The 21,476-nt window shown below is 49.6% G+C and overlaps 7 protein-coding genes across 7 annotated transcripts; 5 read left to right on the forward strand and 2 right to left on the reverse strand.

Moving 5' to 3' along the window:
• Positions 1-805: 805 nt before the first annotated feature.
• On the reverse strand, positions 806-2,212 carry LTR84_001103 (uncharacterized protein; the record flags this gene model as incomplete). Its single annotated transcript, XM_064844729.1, has 2 exons — positions 806-862; positions 920-2,212. The coding sequence occupies 2 exons, from the start codon at positions 2,210-2,212 to the stop codon at positions 806-808; spliced, it is 1,350 nt and encodes a 449-aa protein (XP_064712589.1).
• Positions 2,213-3,837: 1,625 nt separating this feature from the next.
• On the forward strand, positions 3,838-6,058 carry LTR84_001104 (uncharacterized protein; the record flags this gene model as incomplete). The annotated part of the gene is made up of 2 exons (XM_064844730.1): positions 3,838-3,862; positions 4,053-6,058. The coding sequence occupies 2 exons, from the start codon at positions 3,838-3,840 to the stop codon at positions 6,056-6,058; spliced, it is 2,031 nt and encodes a 676-aa protein (XP_064712590.1).
• Positions 6,059-6,659: 601 nt separating this feature from the next.
• Positions 6,660-7,854, forward strand: LTR84_001105 (uncharacterized protein; the record flags this gene model as incomplete). Its single annotated transcript, XM_064844731.1, has 2 exons — positions 6,660-6,807; positions 6,860-7,854. 2 exons carry the CDS (start codon positions 6,660-6,662, stop codon positions 7,852-7,854), a joined length of 1,143 nt encoding a protein of 380 aa, XP_064712591.1.
• Positions 7,855-9,130: 1,276 nt separating this feature from the next.
• On the forward strand, positions 9,131-9,954 carry LTR84_001106 (uncharacterized protein; the record flags this gene model as incomplete). Its single annotated transcript, XM_064844732.1, has 2 exons — positions 9,131-9,554; positions 9,605-9,954. The coding sequence occupies 2 exons, from the start codon at positions 9,131-9,133 to the stop codon at positions 9,952-9,954; spliced, it is 774 nt and encodes a 257-aa protein (XP_064712592.1).
• A 1,456-nt stretch (positions 9,955-11,410) lies between these two features.
• Positions 11,411-13,377, forward strand: LTR84_001107 (uncharacterized protein; the record flags this gene model as incomplete). The annotated part of the gene is made up of 3 exons (XM_064844733.1): positions 11,411-11,509; positions 11,597-11,723; positions 11,864-13,377. The coding sequence occupies 3 exons, from the start codon at positions 11,411-11,413 to the stop codon at positions 13,375-13,377; spliced, it is 1,740 nt and encodes a 579-aa protein (XP_064712593.1).
• An 828-nt stretch (positions 13,378-14,205) lies between these two features.
• LTR84_001108 (uncharacterized protein) lies at positions 14,206-16,069 on the reverse strand (the record flags this gene model as incomplete). The annotated part of the gene is made up of 2 exons (XM_064844734.1): positions 14,206-15,915; positions 16,040-16,069. 2 exons carry the CDS (start codon positions 16,067-16,069, stop codon positions 14,206-14,208), a joined length of 1,740 nt encoding a protein of 579 aa, XP_064712594.1.
• A 3,399-nt stretch (positions 16,070-19,468) lies between these two features.
• Positions 19,469-21,025, forward strand: LTR84_001109 (uncharacterized protein; the record flags this gene model as incomplete). The annotated part of the gene is made up of 1 exon (XM_064844735.1): positions 19,469-21,025. One exon carries the CDS (start codon positions 19,469-19,471, stop codon positions 21,023-21,025), a length of 1,557 nt encoding a protein of 518 aa, XP_064712595.1.
• Positions 21,026-21,476: the final 451 nt, after the last annotated feature.

Consider the following 21,476-nt stretch of genomic DNA (forward strand, 5'->3'; position numbering starts at 1 on the left):
GACCTTGAATATATCTGTCTACATAGGTACAACCAGCCTCTGTTATTCCATATTCGCTTGGGATGCGGGAGCTAGAAACTAATTTATTTTGAGATTTACGTGAAAACTCAGCTTGACCGACGGCGTATATATATTCGGTATTAGACAGGTGGACTAGTTTCCTCCATATTGCCATGCTAAATGCTAGCCTTCGAGGAGTAAGGTGTACCTCAATAATGGTGTCAGTACTACCGGTATGTGGTGCTACTGGTGAAAAGCTGTTGTGGGACGGACGGGTCTACAGTTGCACGCAATGCTTACCTTGGATAGCGCCGTTGATTACTGTGGATAAAACCAGGAAGGATCCACTTTCGTGGTCTCAAGATGATCCAAAAGAGCACGGCACGAACCAATTCAGAGTTCTTGCATTAGCCTTTTTTGGAGCAAAAGGAAACAAATCTCCCAGCAACAGTTGTCTTGAGAAAGCCAAAGAAACACTATTGAAACAACATAGACAGCCGTCCCAGCCCAAATGCATTCAACTCCTCTGGAAGCCCTTCCAGCACTTGGTTCAGGCACTTCTGGGTTTTATGACGTTTTTTTGGGTTTAATCGTTTTGAGTAAAACCACATTCACGATTAGCGAGCAGGAGACGGGCAGCAATATGAAGCTGCAAAGGAAATAGCGGTCTGTGGCCCAATGTTCGGCCCTGATGGTTTTGGAACAGTAGATGGCCTGCATGGCCATCGGGGAGAGGTCGTGGAATCCCAAAATCTTGCCTCCAGTGTCGATTTCACAAGTCGGTCTCTCCATCTGGCTGTACCCACTAGTCATACTGGAACAAGACGCTGATACTCTCGCCATAATGGACTCGTCTAATGGCCTATCATCAATAATGGTTAGTATTCTGTGATGACAATGGTGGCTCCAGCCAACTCACCTCAGCAAAGACGTGTCCAACTTCGAGAACTTCGAGTTTTGGACATCGCTTACGATGCTCCGTCTGGTCCACTGTGTTGGTCACAATCACCTTATCCAAAGCGCTTGCGTTGATCCTCTCGATAGCATCACCGCTGAGTACGCCATGGGTGACCAAAGCATAAACCTTGGAAGCACCTTCCTTTTTAAGAAGTTTTGCGGCTCTCGTGATAGTATTGCTAGTATCTGCGAGATCATCAATGAGAATAGCGACTTTCCCAGCAACATCTCCCACAAGCATCATGGTTGCATTGTGACGATCCGTGATCTTGGTAGGGCGACGTTCCTTGTGGATGAGGGCAAAGTCGATACCCAAGGAGTCGGCAATTGCAGTGGCTCTTTTCGCTCCACCTGCATCTGGACTAACAACAATTCCATTGCGATAATCCGGGATGTTTTGCTGAATGTATTTCTTGAGCAAGGGGCGGCCATAAAGATTGTCGACGGGGATATCGAAGAAACCTTGATATTGAGGGTCATGCAAATCCATGGTGATGACATGATCAGCACCAGCGCAGGTCAATAAATCTGCTACCAAAGTTCCTGCTTGGGCGACCCATTGTCTGTAACCAGGCTGAGGTTTGAACGTCTGTTGAGGATGTTCTGGTTTGGGCGAAGTCACCGCAAAGTCATGATTCGCAACACCATTTGTAGAAGCTGATGAGTCACCGCGCTTTCGAGCTCCCGGAAAGTATTCCGATTTTGTGCTTGAGTGGGAGCTAGAGTCACGATAATGGCTAAATCTCGCTTGATGGGTGGGATTGTTCTCGGCTGCGTCGAGATCGGACTTGGAAATGGCTTTATGGAGTGGATGACCGTTGGCAAGGCCTTGACTTTCCTTTCTATCTGGATGTGGAGTTGAAGGAGTGCTATCAAAAGTGTAGCCATTCGGTTCGTATTTGGAAGAGGAGCTGGATCCCTTGACAAGAGGAGCACCGGTTTTGTTGTAGGGGATGTCTGATTGGCGAGAGTAGGGGAATAGAGGCAGAACCGCGGTGACTTTCTTGGCCGAAGCGGTTTTGCAGGCAGAAATGGCGATGAGAAGTTCGACTAAGTGATCGTTGACCTTTCCACCTCCAGATTGAATGATATAGACATCTTTTCCTCTAACCGATTCACCAATCTCGACGCGAGTTTCGCCTACGGCAAATTTTGAAAAGAGGGCCTGGCCTTCTGGAATACCAAGAATCTCACAAATGGTCTCGGTGAGGCCTGGATGTGACAGGCCTCCGAGGACCACAATATTTCGAACCATTTCGAAGGAGGATTGAAACTCGCGTGCTGTATACTTTTAAGGTTCTGGGGGTTTTTCGTTTCGCTCTGTCGGGGGACTTCAGGTGAGGGGGTTACGAAGAAAGTGGTGTAGAAGAGAGATGTTCGCTGGAGTTAAAGGGAAGACTCGAGAGAGAAGTAGAACAGAGATGCAGCCTGCATCAGGCTTCCGGCCAAGGTGAGATTGCTTGACATGGTAGAAGTAAAAAGAAGATGGGAAGTCGGGAAAAGGTACAAAAGCGCTATCTTTTTTCGTTTGGCACGGGCAGAGGAAGTTTTGTCACTCGCCCCACCTTCTGTCTTTGGAGAAGCTGCGGCTGCATAATTTGGAGCTGCCTTTTTTTCGAGGCACGAGGTAGTTACGAGTCACTAGAGTAGTTACGAGTAGAGTCGTCTTGTGGGCAGCACCCGCCTTAGCTTTTGCAATTCGTCCCAGGCCTCAACCTGCCGAGGTTAATGGCATGGCGTCATCTTGCGTGCCCTGGTGTGACGGGCTTGGTGTGTTTCCGCTGCATCTCATCAATAATGCAATATGATTGTTTTTATTGGTAAATAGTGGTCTAATGAATGATATGGGTTTTTAAATACAGCATGATCAAGTGGATGTATTGCAATTTCAATCTCGGTGAGATCTGGTCCTGTCAGGCTGGGGGTGATGTATCCCCTCGTCCAGCATATGTACACATGGGCTCACTTCCCCATGTCTCTCCATCTCTCCATCTCCAGAGGAGAGTCGTGTAACTTGTCGCTACAACGTTCATCCTGGGAGAAGTTACCTAAGGAATAAGCATTCGCAGGTATACCTTAGATCCGAGGATACACGGAATTTTTGATTCTGGGATTCGCTTCTTCTTTGAAAATATCCATGAGCCTGAGTGCCACCGACTATCACTAACCAAGGCAACCTCCGTATTTCATGAGGGTTGGCCATTGTTCTCAAGCGAGACTTTGCTGGATTCGCACCCTGCCCTAGGCTACACCATGACCAATGTGGCCATACCCAGCCCGAAAACGTTGCCCAACTTTGCCACTTATCCTCTTATCCTAGTCACAGCCCAAAGCAGTGCGGTTTACGAATGAGTAAGTTGGACGAGCCTTGATGAGAGAAGGATGGTCATTAAGTTACCTCACTCGCTGCTGAGGTATGATTGCACCACGTAACACCTACTCGTAGGTACTTCTAAAACCGGCAGATGGCTTTTCGAACGACTTTCGCCTAGACGCGACAGCTTAGAGACTCTTAAGACTAAGGGTTCCAGGGGGTAACCAACCCCAAGAAAGTGAGATCCTCCCCCCTTTTTCACTCGGAGGAAGCGGAGCGGGGTACGAGGTATTGCTATTTACATAACTTCTGGGGAAGCCTCCAAACTTATGATCAACACTATCCAATATGCCGACGTGCTGCTGTGTTGGGCCCGGTGGCTTGCGATCCTGAGTGACTGAAAACTGCCATGTCACGTTGCCTCTTCTTGAGCGCCGTTAATTTCTCCTAATCGCTGTCTATTAATGAGGCAACTCACTAACTACCAAGTGCGACAACGACCGGCATAGTGCGACATTGATTCTTCCGAGATTGAACTCGTTCAATGTCCCTGCGCGCATTAACAGATGCAGTCGGATAATTCTTTCCGTGGTGGGCGGGTTGTAAAAGCCTGTAATCGGTGTCACAAACAGAAGTTAAAGGTTCGATATTCAAACAAAAGATTTTGATTTCACAGCACTTCGAGACACTGATTGTCTCCAGTGCGATCCTTTTAGACCTTGTACTCTATGTACCCGATCTGGTACCAATTGCACGACTTCCTTGCCCAACAACACTGCAGGTTCCAAACGAAGGCGGACCCAGAGCTCAGACCCAGTGCCTGAAGCCGTCCCCAAGCTTTCGAGTCCATCTATCCAAGACGTCCTGAGGTCCACGGAACCTGAGCAATCCGTCTCGCATATCGAGGCATCGCCGCGCAAGTTTTCTGATTCGGCTGAAATTCGAGGATTTGGTACTTCAACCTCCAGTATCGAATTTGCCAGAACTGTCATTGGCAACGTGAGCGGTACTGATCTCACCAAGTCATCCCTCATTCCAGGAGATGAAGGACATGCGCCCAGTCACGACCGGCCTTGGGGTCTACACCTCATGCAACTGCCCCCGGATATCATCATGGAAGAATTGATCAACAAATACTTCCATTCCTATCATTGGTATATCTGTCTCTTCAACGAAAACGACTTTCGTCAGATGGCGGCTCGAGTCTTACGGACAAGAGGTGCTTGGAAACGTCAAGATTTAAGCACTGTCATCACCGTCCTTACGGTTGCATTGGTTGGACTACAGACCGGCCTGCCGGATGCTTCATGGTCGGCATTCCGCCACTTCCGTATGCTCACCATTGATCCGGAGAAGTTGTTACGAGAGATATCAGCGGAACTTCGTCATCATATCATGGACATCGTGGAAGATTCGAAGCTCGAAGCCGTACAAACATGCGTTCTTTTATCCACCCTTCACGTTTACCATGATTCTCCCAACCTTGCCTGGACGATAGCAACCATGGGTGTCAGTGTCGCCTATGCCATCGGATTGCAGTACACGAAAGGACCGAATATTGATCCTGCTCTCCAACAAGTACGCAGTAGGTGCTGGAACCATTGTATGGTTGCTGACACATTCGGCTTGGTGGTGTATGGAAGGCCAGGATTGATTGACCCTTCCACTTCCGGTGTGCATGAGCTCTTGGACATGGAAGAAACGGTTTCCGATCCATCAATCATTCATCATCCCATCTATGGTCGAGGAAAGCACCCAACAGCCATGAGCTTTCATGTATTGAAAGCGCGGCTTTATCGGATCATTCGTCACGCACTAGACAGATTCCGAGTACTCCAGCAAAGTGAACATGCTCCAGGTCATGTAGACTCACTAATTCAGACAGCTCATGATGTCCAGGGGTTTCTCACACAGTTCAGATCGAGACTGCCACCATTATTCGAGTGGGATAACTGGAAACACGCAGACCCATGGAAACACGCAGAAGATAGCGCAAATGGTGGCAATGAATGGAGAAAGCTCTTGCTACAGGCGACTATGCTACAAGTCCTCTGGAACGGTGCTGTTATACTGGCTCATCGGCCACTGCTAGAGTACAAGATTTCATCTCTTGGTCAGTCCAAGCCCAATCGCATTGTGCTGGAATCGCTTCGCTCTTCTTTGGATACCGCCGTCAAAGCCGCTCTTGTCCTCTCTCAGATCCAAGTCCGACGATTGGAGTCACAATTCTGCATTTCATTCTTTTTTATGCATTTGTTTACGGCAGGTGTTATCTTGAGTATGGCTCCAGCCAGTCAGCCCCTCAGTTCGATGTCACAACAAGCCAAGGCCGGGATTGTTAGAATTCTTCGCGCCACGAAACAGTCGGGTGGCAAGAACAGGATAGCCCAACACACTGAAAAGTTGTTGAGTGAGCTTCTCCAAATCACACTTCACCGCGAGATGGAGAATGCGTTGAAGGCGGAACCAAACGATATTCCAAGCGTAATGACAAATGAAACACAACAATTGGGCGGTATTGAATCCGAGCTCCCCATGTTGCCCTCACACAATGATTCAAATGGTCAGTTACAAAGTCTTGGTCCAACGAATCCTCCTCAAGATCAGCGATCATATCCATCTGAAGCATACGACTTTCTCGACCCCACAGGGCTAGTGACACAAGGGGAGATTTTCGATACTCGATCAATTCCATGCCCGCCAGGGACTTTTCCCAGCAATATATGGCCGTTCAGAGGGTTTGAGGACATGAATGCCAACTATGATGGCTTTCAAGAAAGTGAGTAATATTTCATGGCTTTGTCAGAACATCGGGAGGTCGAAAGCCTCTCCCGATTATTCTATGGTGGCTAATTTCGCCAATAGTGATGTTCAACCTGCTTCCGAACGACAGTAACACGATGCAGAATTTTGGATACGGTTTCGAACCTTGAGGAACTTTGGAAGTGTAGGTGATTTCGCGCCACTCTCTCGGGAAATCTTGCCGATTCAATCCCGATCATCGTAGGGGATTGAACAAGAGTGACGAGTTTATGTAAATCTAATACCACGAGCATGACTGGTTTGTTACTCAGGAAGAGAACTTAGGCTCGAAGAAGGGTTCCGGCCCATCGTCTAGGTAGTTTTGCTCCGCCGTATCTGATAAGCATGACTTCGAACTTGAAGAATTCCAAGTTGGAAGCCAACGTGCCACTCAAAGTAATCTCCCTCATTATTTGCTACATGGATCATAGCAATTTCTTATGCATCTCACCCTGAATTTATGACTTGTGTCTCTGGACAACTTACCGGGAGTCCGTGAAGGGAGTTCGAAGTGATGTGAGAGACCAGAGCATCAGCCACAACACAATTGGCATTATTGATCAGACTCAACGACCTACCCATCAAGATGAAGATCGCAACACTTCAATTTGCTCCCAAACTGGGTGAAATCGCGGCCAATTTTAGCCGTGCTGAGAGTCTGCTCATGCGAGAGGAGAGAGAGGGATTACTCACAGGAATCGATCTACTGGTGTTACCCGAGCTTGCGTTTACAGGTAATTCTCTCCTCACGCCAAAAGAGCATACATATATATACTAGCGGAGAAGCGGAGCCACAAAACATAAGGATGGCTGGAGGTTCATTGAATCATGGCCTCGTGGTCAAGGTTAGAGGCATGGAGATTGACAGATTTACAGGGTATAATCATCCATCGCTTCAAGCCATCGCTCCGTTCCTTGAACCGACCGCAGCAGGCCCATCCACCAAATGGGCAGCTCGTACTGCAAAGCGCCTGAAATGTACAGTGGCTGTTGGTTATCCGGAAGCCGCCGAAGGGGGGAACTTCAACACCGTCTTTGACCGACACATTACGGCGGAGGAAGGAAGTATTGCATATAACTCGTTGGTATTCGTCAGCTCAACTGGAGATGTGGTTGCCCATTACCGTAAGTCATTCTTGTACTATACCGACGAGACGTGGGCACAAGAAGGGCAAGGCTTCTGGGCGGGAGTCCTCCCCGTGGGTGGCAATGGTCAGCAGATGAAAGCGGTAGCGGGCATCTGCATGGATATCAACCCCTACAAATTCGAGGCGCCCTGGACGGCATATGAATTTGGGAATCACGCGCGGGAAGCACGTGCAAAGATTGTCGTCATCAGCATGGCTTGGCTTACAAGGCTGAGTGCTGATGAATTGTCGAGTCAGGTGACGGTACCAGATCAAGATACCATGAATTACTGGATCAACAGGCTTAGTCCGCTGTTCGAGTCTCCGGGCTCGATAGCAGAAGCCCTGGTGATATGTGCAAACCGGGTGGGCGAAGAAGGCACAGATCCGCGGTTGGGAGATGTTAGATATGCTGGCAGCAGCTGTGTCATGGGTATGACGGCGGGGAGGAAGATCAGGATATGGGATATACTGGGTAGAGCACAGGAAGGGGTCTTGCTGGTGGATACTGAGCGCGATCCCTTATATTCCATTGTTCTCAAACCTGCGGACCAGACAGAGCCTGTCTCAGAGGCACAAAAGAACGATATCAAAGATAACACGACATCGGAGCTGCTTTCTACAGGGATGGAACGGCCGGACATGCAGAGATGATGTGGGGTATGGAGTGCTTGTGGGAGCGAAAACTCCCCCGACACAGAAAGGGTGTTGGAAGTGAGCATTTCTAGAAATGCAAAATGGGGGCCAAGCAAGGCTCTGGAGAAGCTCGACCGGGACAACCTGGAAAGGGCTGCCTAGATTCTCAGCTATGTCTTTGGTTGAAGCTGAGACAAGGAGCAAATTCCGTGTCAACTGACAGCTGATGTGATGGTGATGGAGGGTCAGCAAGGAGTCACGAGATATCTTCATCCAGGATGTGAGAAGACAAAGGCCCGTGAACACCCTGACCCTCAGTGTGACTTGGGCAGTTTTCATCACATGCCAGCCGGCTGCCCACCCAGCCACTGCAGGCAGGGTTTGGTTGGTGAATCTGCCACGGCAGAAACGGAAGGTCATCCGACGACGTTTAACGCAATCTGGTTTAGCGTGCTTTTACCCAGCCCAAGCTCACATGATCCTTCATCTCATCCCGTGACTCTCTCTTCCCTCCATCGTCCCTCCTCCCAAAGGATACTCGAGTTCCCAGATACTCGCAGCGCTTGCAATCATTCGTGATAATTACACAAAACAAACACTCCAGTCGTGTGCGCCTTTATCCTTTCAGTTCCTTGCCTCAGTCAGCGGGCGTCAAATCACCGCGTCGTGTAACCCAGTCGCGACTGGTTTTCACCATCGCCAGATCACGTTTCTTCAAGTAAGTTCATCTCCCACAAGTCACCTGATGCCACCTGATCATCAGTCACGGGCTGCGCGTTCTGTTCATCGAGTCTCATCATTGCGAGACGGGTACGCGCATCGACAATTTCGTCCTCGCTGCCATGCTCAAGCAATTGTTCGCGCTCATCGCAGTCCGCCAGTGCTTTGCCTGACGCTGCACACCATCACCGCCCCTCCATCTTGCCGCCTAGCTCCCAGCGAGAGCGGACAATGGAGGAGCAGCACTTCCTGTATCCCAGCCATCCACCATTCTCATGTGACTGACTGTTGGCTGCACACCATCATGATTCTTGCCTATGCCCCATTACACACTGATCTACGTGCTGTTGTGAACAGTCTTCATGATCATGGCTAACGTCATTGAAAAGCAAGTTCCAAGTCAACCTCGTCGCCTCCTTCTGCAGGTTCGCTCAGCCGAAAAGTCCGGTCACCATACCCCGACGCGATTCTGATCTCAGCCACAGGTTGCCTTCCCGCGCGAGGCTCTACAGCTTTCATCACATAACAGAACCTTGATTACTTTCCACCGTTCGCCCATCGTTACACAATTCTCATGGCTACTCAAGTCACCCAGCTGCCTACGCAGAACGCGAATGCTAACAACAAGCGCAAGCGGGCAGTTGGCGATCAAGAAGCTGGACGCAATGTGAAGACACAGAGCACCAATGGCGACCATGAACCCAGCTATGCTGCACTTCTCCAGGGTATTGAAGGTGCCTCCCTTCCAGAAGCCGATGACAGCACTCGCACAGCTCAAGCTGCCCTTGCCACCCCAATGGGACAGTCCACCTATCCGGAGCCAGGTTCGTTCGATGCCACTGCTGCCCTGCCAAGCGGTTTCGACGAAGGCAGTCCATCAACCAACTTTGCTTCTGGCCCTCAAGCTTTGATCGATGCTCGTTCAGCCAACAATGCCAACAAGCCACCAGTCGGAACCCAGGAGTGGCACCAACAACGCAAGGACAACCACAAAGAAGGTAACAATAGAGTATTTCTTCTTGAAACTACATATGCTAATGGTTTGCAGTTGAAAGACGCCGCCGTGAAGTCATCAATGAGGGTATTGAGAACATCGCCAAGATTGTCCCAGGTACCGAGAAGAACAAGGGAGCTATTCTTCAGCGAACTTGTCAATACATTACCGAACTTCAGACCAAGGTCAATGCCTTTGACAATGAACGAGCTACCTTTGAGATCGCCCTAAAAGAGCTCACCACCCGTCTCGACCGTGTCAGAGAAAGTTCACGTACCGCCTGGGCCGACAGTGTCAAATGGCAACAACGTGCTCGTGACGCTGACCTCCATTTCGACGATTATGATGAAGCTGCTCTTTCCGGTCTTGTGGTTGATGATGTCAATGTTACGACCGACTCTTGACCTGACCCACAGTTTCTCAGTTACGAGATCAAGGTTGGAGTCCGGCGCAGGTCTTTTTTCGAAATGGCAGGGTCGGGATTTTAGACTGGAGCTGGAGGTGACTGATAAATGCCTACAGCCTTTCACAGCATACGAAGGTTTCGTGATCATGACTGGTTGATTAGTATTGAGGCAGATCATCATTTGTACACACCTTGTCCGATGAAGGTCCAACCTCGAATTTAGAGTCATGGGACAATTGATTAAGCGTTCTTTTCCATATCAGATCATTGGACCCAGTTACTGCAGCAGAACTTTCCGTTGTTAACTTGGGTCCAGATGAGATACAGCTTGCTACCACAATTGAATGAAAGTCATAACCCATGGTCCCCTGCTTCAGGCAATCACTGCATCTAAATGCCCTCGAATGGAACATTATCAACATGTTTGTCTTGTGTCGTTCATCTCTCCTCCCATAAAGTTACGAGTCACATTCAAGCCATACTAGTACCTGGGTAGTAGCTACTACGGGTTGGTTCGTCGGTTCATTGGCTCAGAACGATATAAAACATGCGCTTCTCTATCTCCCCACGTATCTAACGCTGAGTCCCTGAGACGTCCTCGTACCAAGGGAGCTTTTGGAAGCAGAACCTACATAAGTTGGTGTTCTTCGCTCCTTGACTCGCGACGAGGATAGACATTGGGATTGGCGAATATCTCATTGTTGGATGCCTGAAGTTCTAAGGTACGAATACGTAACTTCATGGTCAGCATGCGGGTCGAGATCCATCTTGCCGGTGCCCGATGGGCGCCTTAGTTCCTGACTACCTATGAAGTAGGTATATGGCGAATCACCGGGTGTTATTAGCTTACCCTAAACTGTTCAACCAGACTTGAAGGAGTTATCTGAATGTTGGAAGTCGAACGATGATCCCATTCACCAAATGACTAAGCTACATGTGGATCAAAGTACGACTCCTCGTAAACAATTTCGGATGACCCCGAACGAATCCAGTCTCGTCAGAAGATGGGACTTTTTAAGTCAGCAAGGTACGAATAGTAATCCCTGGCCGGCCCCTCGTTCTCTGGTACCTACCAGGCATTCATACCGCCTGCTCGGTTTCGCTTTCGAGGCGCTAGAGGAGAGTCTAGGACAACGCTGTAAGGTATTCGCAAGTTCGGATTCGCTTCACCCCAATCCTCTAACGATGTTTTTCTCTTTGCGCCATGTCAAACCCACCAAGTCTTACTGGCTGGGGATAGAACTCTTACCGTACGAGCTTACCATCTGCAGGTCAACTCATTGCTATTCCTCGTCCGTGGGATGATGCGGGTCTCTTAAAGCCGTTTTGGTTATTTACTTGGATGAATTCCCAGTAGACTATCGTTACGTCCTGCGTTGCTCGTTCTGGTCCTTTACTTCCTTGCCTTGCGCTCGTTCTTCTCACGTTCTCTTACCAACAACCCTCGAGACGCAATGTGGAGATCTGTCTTGGCCGTCCTGGCGCTGGCCGGAGCTGGTGTCGCATATTTCATCAATTTGCTACTCACGAAAAGGCGAAGGCTCGATGGACTGGTATTACTCTCCCGTCTCTGCTCTCAACGGCCCTTCGAGAGATAAGTCGTCGGTAATGGTCGCTAACAAGAACACTGATTTATATAGCCTCAACCACCATCGAGCAGAATTTGGGGTCATCTTCAGCTAGCAGGCCAATGTCAATCGCTGTTTCCTCCCAAAGTTCACGTTCAAAATTGGATTCATTATATTCAGAAAAAGCATAACCTTGGAGGTGGGTTCTAATCTTTTTCATATTGAATGCTAGGATGTCCTGTACAAAAATCCATGAATCAGCCACTCTTTTAAGGATGCTCATAATATATCTGCTTGTATCCGTGACAAGCTCTTGGTCCTAACTTTTTGCTACTACAGATGTGTTCTATATCGATTGGTGGCCATTTGGACCACAGTGGGTGTTCATTGCCGACCCAGAATTGGCTTCCAAGTACATCACCACCGGTCAATCGTTACCAAAGTCCCTCCTCACATCCGGCTACGTTGATAGACTTCTCGGGAAGGATAACATGGTGTGCATTGAAGGACAGAAGTGGAAAATGCTTCGGTCCATCTTCAACCCTGGCTTCTCCGCGAGTCACTTGATGTCCCTGGTGCCATACATGCTCGACTCGAGCCTTGTCTTTGTCAACGCCTGTCGGAAGAAGGCGGACACCAATGAATTGTTCCAAATGGACAGGTTGGCAACACGATATGCCATCGACATCATCGGGAAGATCACCATGGACACCGACTTCAATTCTCAGACCAGTCCTCATCCCATCGTCGAGACATTCCGTAACCAGATCAATTTACTACCTATCACGAGCGTAAGCCGTTTCGAGGATCTCAATCCAATCCGGCCGATATTACTATGGTTCAACACCCGCAAACTCAACTCACTGATCGGCCAAGAAGTCGACAAAAGGATCGCTGCACGCAATCTCCCAGGGCAGACCAACGGCGACAAAAAGAAGCCATCATCCACGAAATCTCGAAGCCGCAGCGTCCTCGACCTCGCGCTCGACGCGTATGAAAACGACCACCTCACCAACCTGACCGGCAAAGCTCAAAGCCGCGACTTCTCCACCTCGTTCCGAGCAACACTAGTCGACACCCTCAAGACCTTCATCTTCGCAGGCCACGACACCACCTCCGCCACCATCTCCTACACACTATACCTCCTGCACCTGCACCCGCAAGTCCAGAAGAAAGCCACGGCGGAGCTCGAATCCGTGTACGGGACGAACTGCACGCCCGAATCCATCGCGGCCGAGATCCGAACACAACCGCATTCAATCAACAAACTCGAGTATCTGGGCGCCATCATCAAAGAAACCCTGCGCTTGTTCCCGCCGGCCTCGACGCTGCGCGCGATCCTCTCCGAAGACGGCGTGAAAGACTTCTTCCTCCCGGACCCGAAAACCAACCAATCCTACCCGATGCGCGGCTTCGACATCTGGCCCATCGCACACCTGATCCACCGCAACGAAGCGTACTTCCCGGAGCCCGTCAAATTCATCCCCGAGCGCTTCCTCCCATCAGAAACGCCGTTTCCCGACGCCAAACTCTTCACGCCGGCCGGGAAGGACGCCTGGCGGCCCTTCGAAAAGGGGCCCCGCAACTGCATCGGCCAGGAACTCGCCATGATGGAGATCAAGATCGTGCTGGCCTGCGTGGTCGGTGAGGTCGACTTCACGGCCGAGTTTGACGGGCGGAAAATCGACTCGTGGACCTCCGTAGAGACCGTCGACGAGTTCGCCGATGGACGGCCCGGCGTCGAGCGTATGACTATCGAGGGCCATTATGCTTACCAGGTCCTCAGTGGTGCCGCGAATCCCGCGGGCGCCATGCCGGGGAGGTTGAGGTTAAGGGAGAGGCGGGGGAAGTGAGGCTGAGTAGAAGAGAGGGCAAGGGCGAGGGGGAGGTAGCTGTCTCGAATCGAGGATGATGATGGTAGTGACGATAGAGACGAAAACATTCGAGAATTATACGCATGTGGCTACGTACTACACATGGACATGAGTGGCAGTGCATCGCTTAGCCGTTGACACAGATTTATATTTGGGCCGAGTACATGTGTAGAAATACAACGTCTCATAGCGCTTCTGCAGAGTGCTATATACGGAGCTAAGGTATACAATAAAAAATAAACATAACATAACTGTAAGGGTGGGCCATAAGTAACTAATAGTCGAAACAGGAGCCTCTGAGAGACAATGGTCGGGGTCCCATGCTGGGTTGTAGGGCCGCCCTTTTCTTCAGATCAGATGGGACGCGAATCCTTAATAGACCGAGATCGCTTCCCCGTCTATCTCTTTCCTTTTATCCAGTTCAATATCTGACAACAAGTGGTAGTGGGATGTGGGATGTGGGATGGTGGGTAGCCGTAGATGGCGGTGAGATCGGTGCAAAAACAAGCAGGGAGAGCCTTCCGGACAGACTGGTCGAAACAAGATAGGTGGGTAGGTGGCATTGTCGAGAACTTGGTATATGCGCGTCGTGAAGTCATGACAAAGATGGGTTGGGAATATCGGCGAGGTGGGGTGTGGGACGAGGGTCGAGTGGTGGATCCCTATTGTCTTCGCTTCCTTAGTGAATTAAACGGAAAGGTTGTGAATGTGCCCGTGACATCGGGCACTGTGTTTGCTGATCATGAAGGCCACTCTCGACTCCATCTTCCAGCATTGCCCATTTACTGATTTACCCGGAGAATGCATTTACTTCGTGTCCCAGGTGTTGGCGGGCATCTCGAACGGACGATCCATGTTTGGTGCTGCTGGTGGTTGCGGCGTGTATGGAGCAGTGTACTGTGTGTTGCGGTTCATGTTTGGAGAGAATGGATCGGAAGTCACTGTTTGGGTCTGTTGTGGAGAATTGTTAGTTTCTTTCACATGATAACATCTCAGATTTCTCGTGGGACTTACATCGCTATCCTGGCTCGATAGCCATTGGTTCACCGACACGTTTGGCCCGACTTTCTGTGTGTCACCCAATTCAGAAGTGCCATGCTCGGTTGGGCTCATGGCTGTCCAGTGCGAGTATCGTCCCGTGACGGTGTTGGCGTGGGACATGGCAGGCGTTTGAGGATTGGCTGCACCGTATGCGGGATTGAAGTTGTTATCGCCGTTGCCTGGAACAGCTTGATGTTGCTGTCTCTTGCGATGACGCCAGAAGAGGAATCCCAGACCTCCGACAAGCGCAATCAGACCCAGAATTCCACCTACGACACCTCCGATGATGGCCTTTGTATGGTCGGCTTTGACTTCGGTCGCAGGGGCGACTGAGGATGTTGCTGCTGGCACGTTGGAACCTGTTGCGGTCGCAGTGGCTGCTGTAGTAGGGTCGCATGAGGCTGTAAGAACGTAACCACCGCCTTGGTTCGAGAAATCTGTTCGAATTGCCTCTGCCATCTTGAATTGCTTGCGTGTGTAGTCGGCAATGATATAGTTCATGGTCAAGAATGGAACACCCCAATCCATCACATATCCATCGTTGGTTTGATTCATGAAGAGACCGATCTGGTAGGTATTGTTCTTGACGTCGTATTTCCCGTTATCGTCATACCCACGGGGGTAGTAGAACAGTTCCTCAGAGGGAATGGTGGTCTTGTAGCCGTTCTGGAGAGTGATGCTGATGTTGCCCTTGGGAGGGTTTCCTGCATAGTAGTTGAGATATCCAGCGTCGTAGATACCACCAGAGGCATCGCGGAAATTCTCCCAGACATTTTGTGGCACATACAAGACTCGGGTTGATGGCTGGAGGGCAACTTGGAGAGTTTGAGAAGCGTTGGAGAACAAGGATACGGATTTGTCTTCGGTTTCGTACATCAAATCGGTGATGATGACACAAAATTCACACTTGGGTTCCGAGTCGAATGTCGTGAATTCTCCCTTGTATCGAGTTTTGTCATAGCCACCTAGGACAAGTGACCCATCGACAGGGTTGCTGGTCGACCGACTTCCCGTCCATAAACCGAAGACGGTTGATGGAATCATGCCTGACTCGACAGCAATCTTGAGGAAATCAGATTCGGAACCCAAAGGCAAAACACCTTGTCCACCATATCCTGGTTCATCGTAAATAGTTGGAAATCCATACACGGTCGCATTTCCAAAACCCAGTACATCGTTGAAGTGAACGAAAGACAAGTCTTCTGATGCTGATGAGATCGTCCCATTCCATTGTGCTTCGGAAACTTGGCTGAAGGTGTTGGACGTGCTAAAGTCAAAGACACCACCATAGGAGCCGATACACGTTGAGTTGTATTCAGGGGCACATTGCGCTTTGTTCACCACGTATAATGCATCATCTGATGTGCTTGGTCTGAGTGATACTATTTGTGGTGGGGTGCCCATGGAGATTTGAATGCCTCTCGTGATGGCCGACTGGTCTGTGCTAACTGTAACATTTTTCCACGGCAGCATCATCTAAACAGAACAGAAATCAGTCTCAGTATCGCATGTTTGAAATGCTTTCCCCGAAGGAAAAAAATGTTGCAGTCATCGTTTCCGGACTACAAATACCACACCGCATGAAATAAAAATAACTTACAGGCGGAGCGCCATTTTGACAGATGGACATGGTGATGGTCTGATCAACAGAAGAACGACCAGCGTAGAAAAGATTTCGAGATGGTTTTAAAAAACGAAAGGATCAATGCCAGGCGCAGACAGGCGGAAGTAAAAGAATGACAGCCAGATCAAAAGAATGTTGTAAAACGAACGACTGTTGGGCCTCTACAAGAGAATAGCTGGGAAGAAGAAAGTAGTATGGAAAGAAATTCGCGACCCTCTCTCAAGGACTTACTCCTAGGAACAACCTCCGGATTTGCGTGACCGGGACAGTTGCATCGGGATAAACCACTCTGCTGTCCAGCCCAACGGCTACTGAAATTAATCTGACAGCTCAGCCGTAGGGGCTAGTTTGGTTGCAAGGCAGGGGTCACCCGCAGGTATCTGGGACTTTCCAGAGATCACGTCCGTACGTACTCGTACGAGTAGTACTGAGACCATAGCTGCGGCTCAAAACCAGTCCTGGTTGTGTTCGTTGACAGCTTGAGGTGTTACTTGTGCATCAATGTTGAGATACTGTCTTTCGTTTCCAGGCGTCGTGCTCGAAAAGGGTTGACACTATACACGTGTGTACACCGAAGTCCAGCGAGACCAGTTTCGCATCAAACGTAGCGGGTGATGAACACATTCGAGGTACGGAGTTGGAAGACCGTTGTTGTTTACTACTGCTTAGGCTAGAGGCAGCTCCAACCGGCGTGTTTGGAAAGCATGATAGTGGAGACATTAGAAAGTCTGGGAAAGCTTGTCTGTGGGATAGCGAACCGAAACCAGATGCAATATTAGCCGTGGCTGCAAGGGGTAGAGAGTGATGGCGCGAAGGATTGTTTATAGAACAGGGCTTCGGGATCAGGCTGAAGAGGAGAAAAAAGGGCAGATGGCGGTCATTCCAACCACGAATGAGGTAACGTATAGTAAAGCTAGATAGAGCATCATTGGTTCGCTTAATGACATTTGAAATGGTATAATTTCCACTGAAAAGTCTTGTGAGATGCGGCATAGGGGGCCTAAATGCAGCTAGACGAGAGCCAAGGCTGGAACTGGGCCTGGGCAGCAGCGCATGGGAGACTACCTCATCACCCTGGATAGATCCGCAGTGTAATCAAATGCGAGGGGAAGATGGTTCCGTCTCTGTGATTATTGATGACTGATTCAAATAAACCGTGAAGTGCTTCGTCGATGAGAACCCAGATAAGGACTTCGCACGGAAATGTTGCAGTGTCCCGTCGCATGAACAAAAGATACTCTCAGTGCAAGGATTCTGGATTGAGTCTCAAGCGTGCAGTAGTAATGGTTGCTGGTGAGCAGATCCGTATCCCTAGGGGTGCTTAGGCCATGAATGCGTGCCCGGGCACCGAATGATAAGGGTACCTGGGTAGCTCAGTGAGTGGTGTGAACCCTTAACTAGGCAGGCTTGTACTGTAAACCCAGCCTGAGAGTTCTATTTTGGACACTCTTTTTGATGTCTCTCGGTTGAAAGCTTGGCGCAAGTCTGCCTGCCAAGAACTGTCCCAGCCGTGCAGATCTTGCTATGCCCCCATTCGTCTCCCCTGAGAACACAAGCTCTCTCCCTAATGGCCTCATTCCATTGAATCATTCCACCACCAAACAATCCGAGTGTGCCTGTTCAGTTGTTCAGGTCGAGGCGAACGCTGTGACGAATCAACTTCCCCGGCCTGAACCCAAGCCATGAAATATGGAATAGATATGGCACGTGATATAGTGAAAAGGCTCCATCAACCAACCAAGATTGTTACATAGGAGGATCATCGGGTGATTAATGCCATTGCCTGGGACCTTCCAACGTCGTACAAACATTTGAAACGTCATTTTCATGCCGAGAGATGTCGGCGGTGCGCATTCTTTCGCCTCTTTGCCATTGTCAAGGCCACGATTGAATAAATGGACTCCAGCACTGAGGCTGACACAATGAGTGCAATGCATGTCATTTCTGGTCGGATGATCAACACCATTCATGGACAAGCACGCTGCTTTGATCGCTGGATCAAGTATCGGTCCGTTGGCGTGCCATTTCCGTCCTCGCAAGGTTGAGAAGAGTTCTTCCAATCAATGGCCCATTCCTGAGAAAACGACAACTTGCCACATCTCGCATGCCAGGCAATTGTGAAGTAGGCCCAATGATCCTTTGATAAACCACCGGCAACATCACTAGGAGAAACACCAGTCCTTTTCATGGATGGAGCAGGTTTGGCTCGTGCTTCATACATATCTTGCGGATATATGTTAATCCGGCTTTGTCTGAAAACCGTGCAGTGGTCAGAAGCATCAAGGTTTCTTCTCCTGTTTGTCCAAGGCGGTCGCCTCCGAGCCATAGCCTCCTGAGGCACAGCCTGGGGACTCGAGACACTGCTCTGCTGATCTGCCAGGAACTCGTGTCCACGGGCCAATATGGTGGAAGCCCCCCAATGAGAGCGTCATCAATTGAACAAGCGCCACCTGAATCTGGTTTCTCACAGGCAAAGGCAATACTGGACCAGTGTAGCGAATGTTCATGCCTGAATGTGTGTGAGACCAGGTAAGCACAGCTGTAGGTATGGTTTGTGCAGGGTTGGATCAGCAGATGCAGGTTTGTTTGTCGGTCCAGCCTGAGGTTCAAAGGTTGGCAAGTCACGACGACGGTGACTTGATCCCAACTGGGATCATGTGGACGTTATAGTGACAAACAACGATAGAAGACTGGAGTTGGACTTGTCAGAGATCCAAACGGGGGATTGAGAGGTGCCTCAAGTCCTTTCCCAAGCCTGAATCCAGGAGTGTCATACCCAGCTCGGCTATACAACCAGAATCAGCTCATCGCACAATCCACACCCTGCCCACCACCAAGACCAAGATTGCTCAGCGTGTCGGCGAAGACCCTTCAGTCACTGCTAAAGTCGCCACCCTGAGTTGATTGGTCGTGACTGCCTGTCCGGCCAACTTGCCGCTCTTGTCTTGTTTCCCTGGCTTCTCTCAGGCTCTTTCCTTTGTGACTTGCACGCAAAACAACAACAACAACTCCCAGTCTTGAAGACGTCAAGGCTCATACAGAGTCGTACAGCACATCACAGGTTTCTTCAAGAGGTCCTTCTGGGTTCACATCACTCAGGTCGAAAGCAAACGTAAGCTTCCTCTGCTCAGCTATAAAAACCGCCCATCTTCTCTCTTCCGAAGCAACCCCTGGCCCGTCCCTCCCGTCACTCAAAGCTCACATCTTCCCATACGAAAGCACAAGCTTACACCTCCAGATATCTATTCTCTCAAGCCTCAGTCATCGAACTCATCTCTCGACCCATCAGCCTTCCAGTTCAACAAGGTATAGAATCTCCAATCCTTATTGTGGCTTCCTCCTGGGCTAACTCGAACCTGCCCAGCGAGACTTCGAGTGATCATTCAATCTTTACAATTGGCCAAGATGCCGACCCCTCGAAGCAATCCAAACTACAAAGTCTACTTTTCTGATGTAAAGATCAAATCAATTGTTGCAAAGAGCCTTGACGATGTCGATCCAGACGAGATCACCATCGACCAACTCCCCTCGGGGAAATCTTTCAACAATCGCATCTACTATGTCGACATTCATACCAAATTGCGTTCTGGTGAAGAGTCTCTGGTCTGTTCTGACGCATCCGACACCGGAGAAGATGAACCACTCGAACGAATCACATCCAGACGTACTCCAGCTACTACTTCCTACGCCCTCAAAGTAATCGGTCGTGGGTTTGATGCTCGTAAAATCCAGAATGAGATTGCCAGCCTCTTACTCTTGGAGAAATATTGTCCCTCCATGAACGTTCCTCGTGTTCTGTCTTGGTCTGAAGACGGTATGAGGGTTCAAACCAGAAGCGACCCTGAGGGTTCTGTCTCTCTTGAAGAACATGACCACCTACCAATCGAAGCCTTGAGAAACGTCACAATCTCTGACCAAGACAAAGACTTGGACATGAAGCAAGGTTGGATGCTTCTTAGCCGTGTACCAGGACGCATCATCTACACAGAAGACCTTGAAGGAGATCAAGGCACAGCACTGATGATGCAAATCGCTGCCTATGTCGCTGAATGGCGCAAGACCATGCCTCGAGGCAAAGCCGTTGGCAACATGATCCTCATTCCACAAGCCAAGGCTGCTCCACCTGCTGCAACCTTGTATGCTCGCTCCATCCTCCCAGGTACCGACGTCTACATCTATGGACGCCTTACCGGTCACGTCCAACCATCTCAGCCACTCACCACTCACCTCGAGTATGTGACTCATCGATTGAAATCTGCCCTCCGCAAACTCGAAGATTCCGAAATCTATGACTACATTCGCAAGCCAATGACAGACCTTGTCCACAAGTTCATGAGAGACACCCTCCCACAATTGGACATCGCTGTCCCACCAGAGAAGCGCCGCATGGCTGATTGCTCCAAAGCCTTTCCTGATCAAGCAGAAACTGGCGAGAAGATGATGTTTACCCATTATGACCTGTCACCCAGGAACGTTCTGGTCACTGAAGACGATGATGGAAAACTCAATGTTTCAGCTATACTTGACTTGGAGTTTTCCGGCATGTATCCAATCTATGAAGAGTTTGCCAATACTCTGGTCAATGATGCCTATGACTGGCCCAAGCATTCGTATGAGACCTTCATTGCAGCATTGAGAGCACTCGAGGCTTTACCCGCAGCGCTTGGCCATGCCGGATTTTGCTGCAAAGGAGTTGAAGGTGACCGTGACTACTTGGGTGAACTCCAACGAGATGAGGTCCTTCCATTCGGTGACTTGATCTTCCATCAAGTCTGCCTTGTCATGCGTGTCATTGAAAATGTTGCTCCATGGTGGCTCAAGACTTCTTGCAACTTGACAGTGAATGAGTTGCAGAAGGAACTTGATGGAGCCTATGCAAGAGTTGAACGCGCGATCAAGTCTTTGGAAGCCATGTGCACCACCGTCCACTGCGGAGAGGAAGATATGGAGAAGCCAACATGATGGACAAACTCATCCCTGTTCGGGTACGGTGGTGACGCAAAGGAGTTAGAAAGGAGCTGAGTGATGTGGGACGGAAATAGGTTGCAATGGATCTAGGCATTGTGTGGACAGTCCTTATGCTGGTCGGAGTCGGACTGGTTCTTCTTACCAAGAATGAAATGTCCCGGTAGCAGTGAGAAACCAGGTCTCATAACAACATCAGTCAGCATAGTGGGAGCTTTACAAGTCGCTCATTCGTGTCAGTCATCAAATGATAAGAACTATTCAGTCATCAGAATTGCAGCCTGTAGCAGTCACCAACGTGATACTGGCTTTACACAAGGCGTATATTGGTTTGTGCCGAACACGCTGCAAGAAAGCCAGGTGACCAAAACAGTTACTCACTTGATCTGGACGGGAGACTAATAGCTTGCGACTGACTAACGAAAGATGTCGCAGAACCTCCACGTCT

The sequence above is a fragment of the Exophiala bonariae genome (assembly GCF_035927105.1).
Source record: "Exophiala bonariae strain CCFEE 5792 chromosome Unknown scaffold_1, whole genome shotgun sequence".
NCBI classification, from domain to species: domain Eukaryota; kingdom Fungi; phylum Ascomycota; class Eurotiomycetes; order Chaetothyriales; family Herpotrichiellaceae; genus Exophiala; species Exophiala bonariae.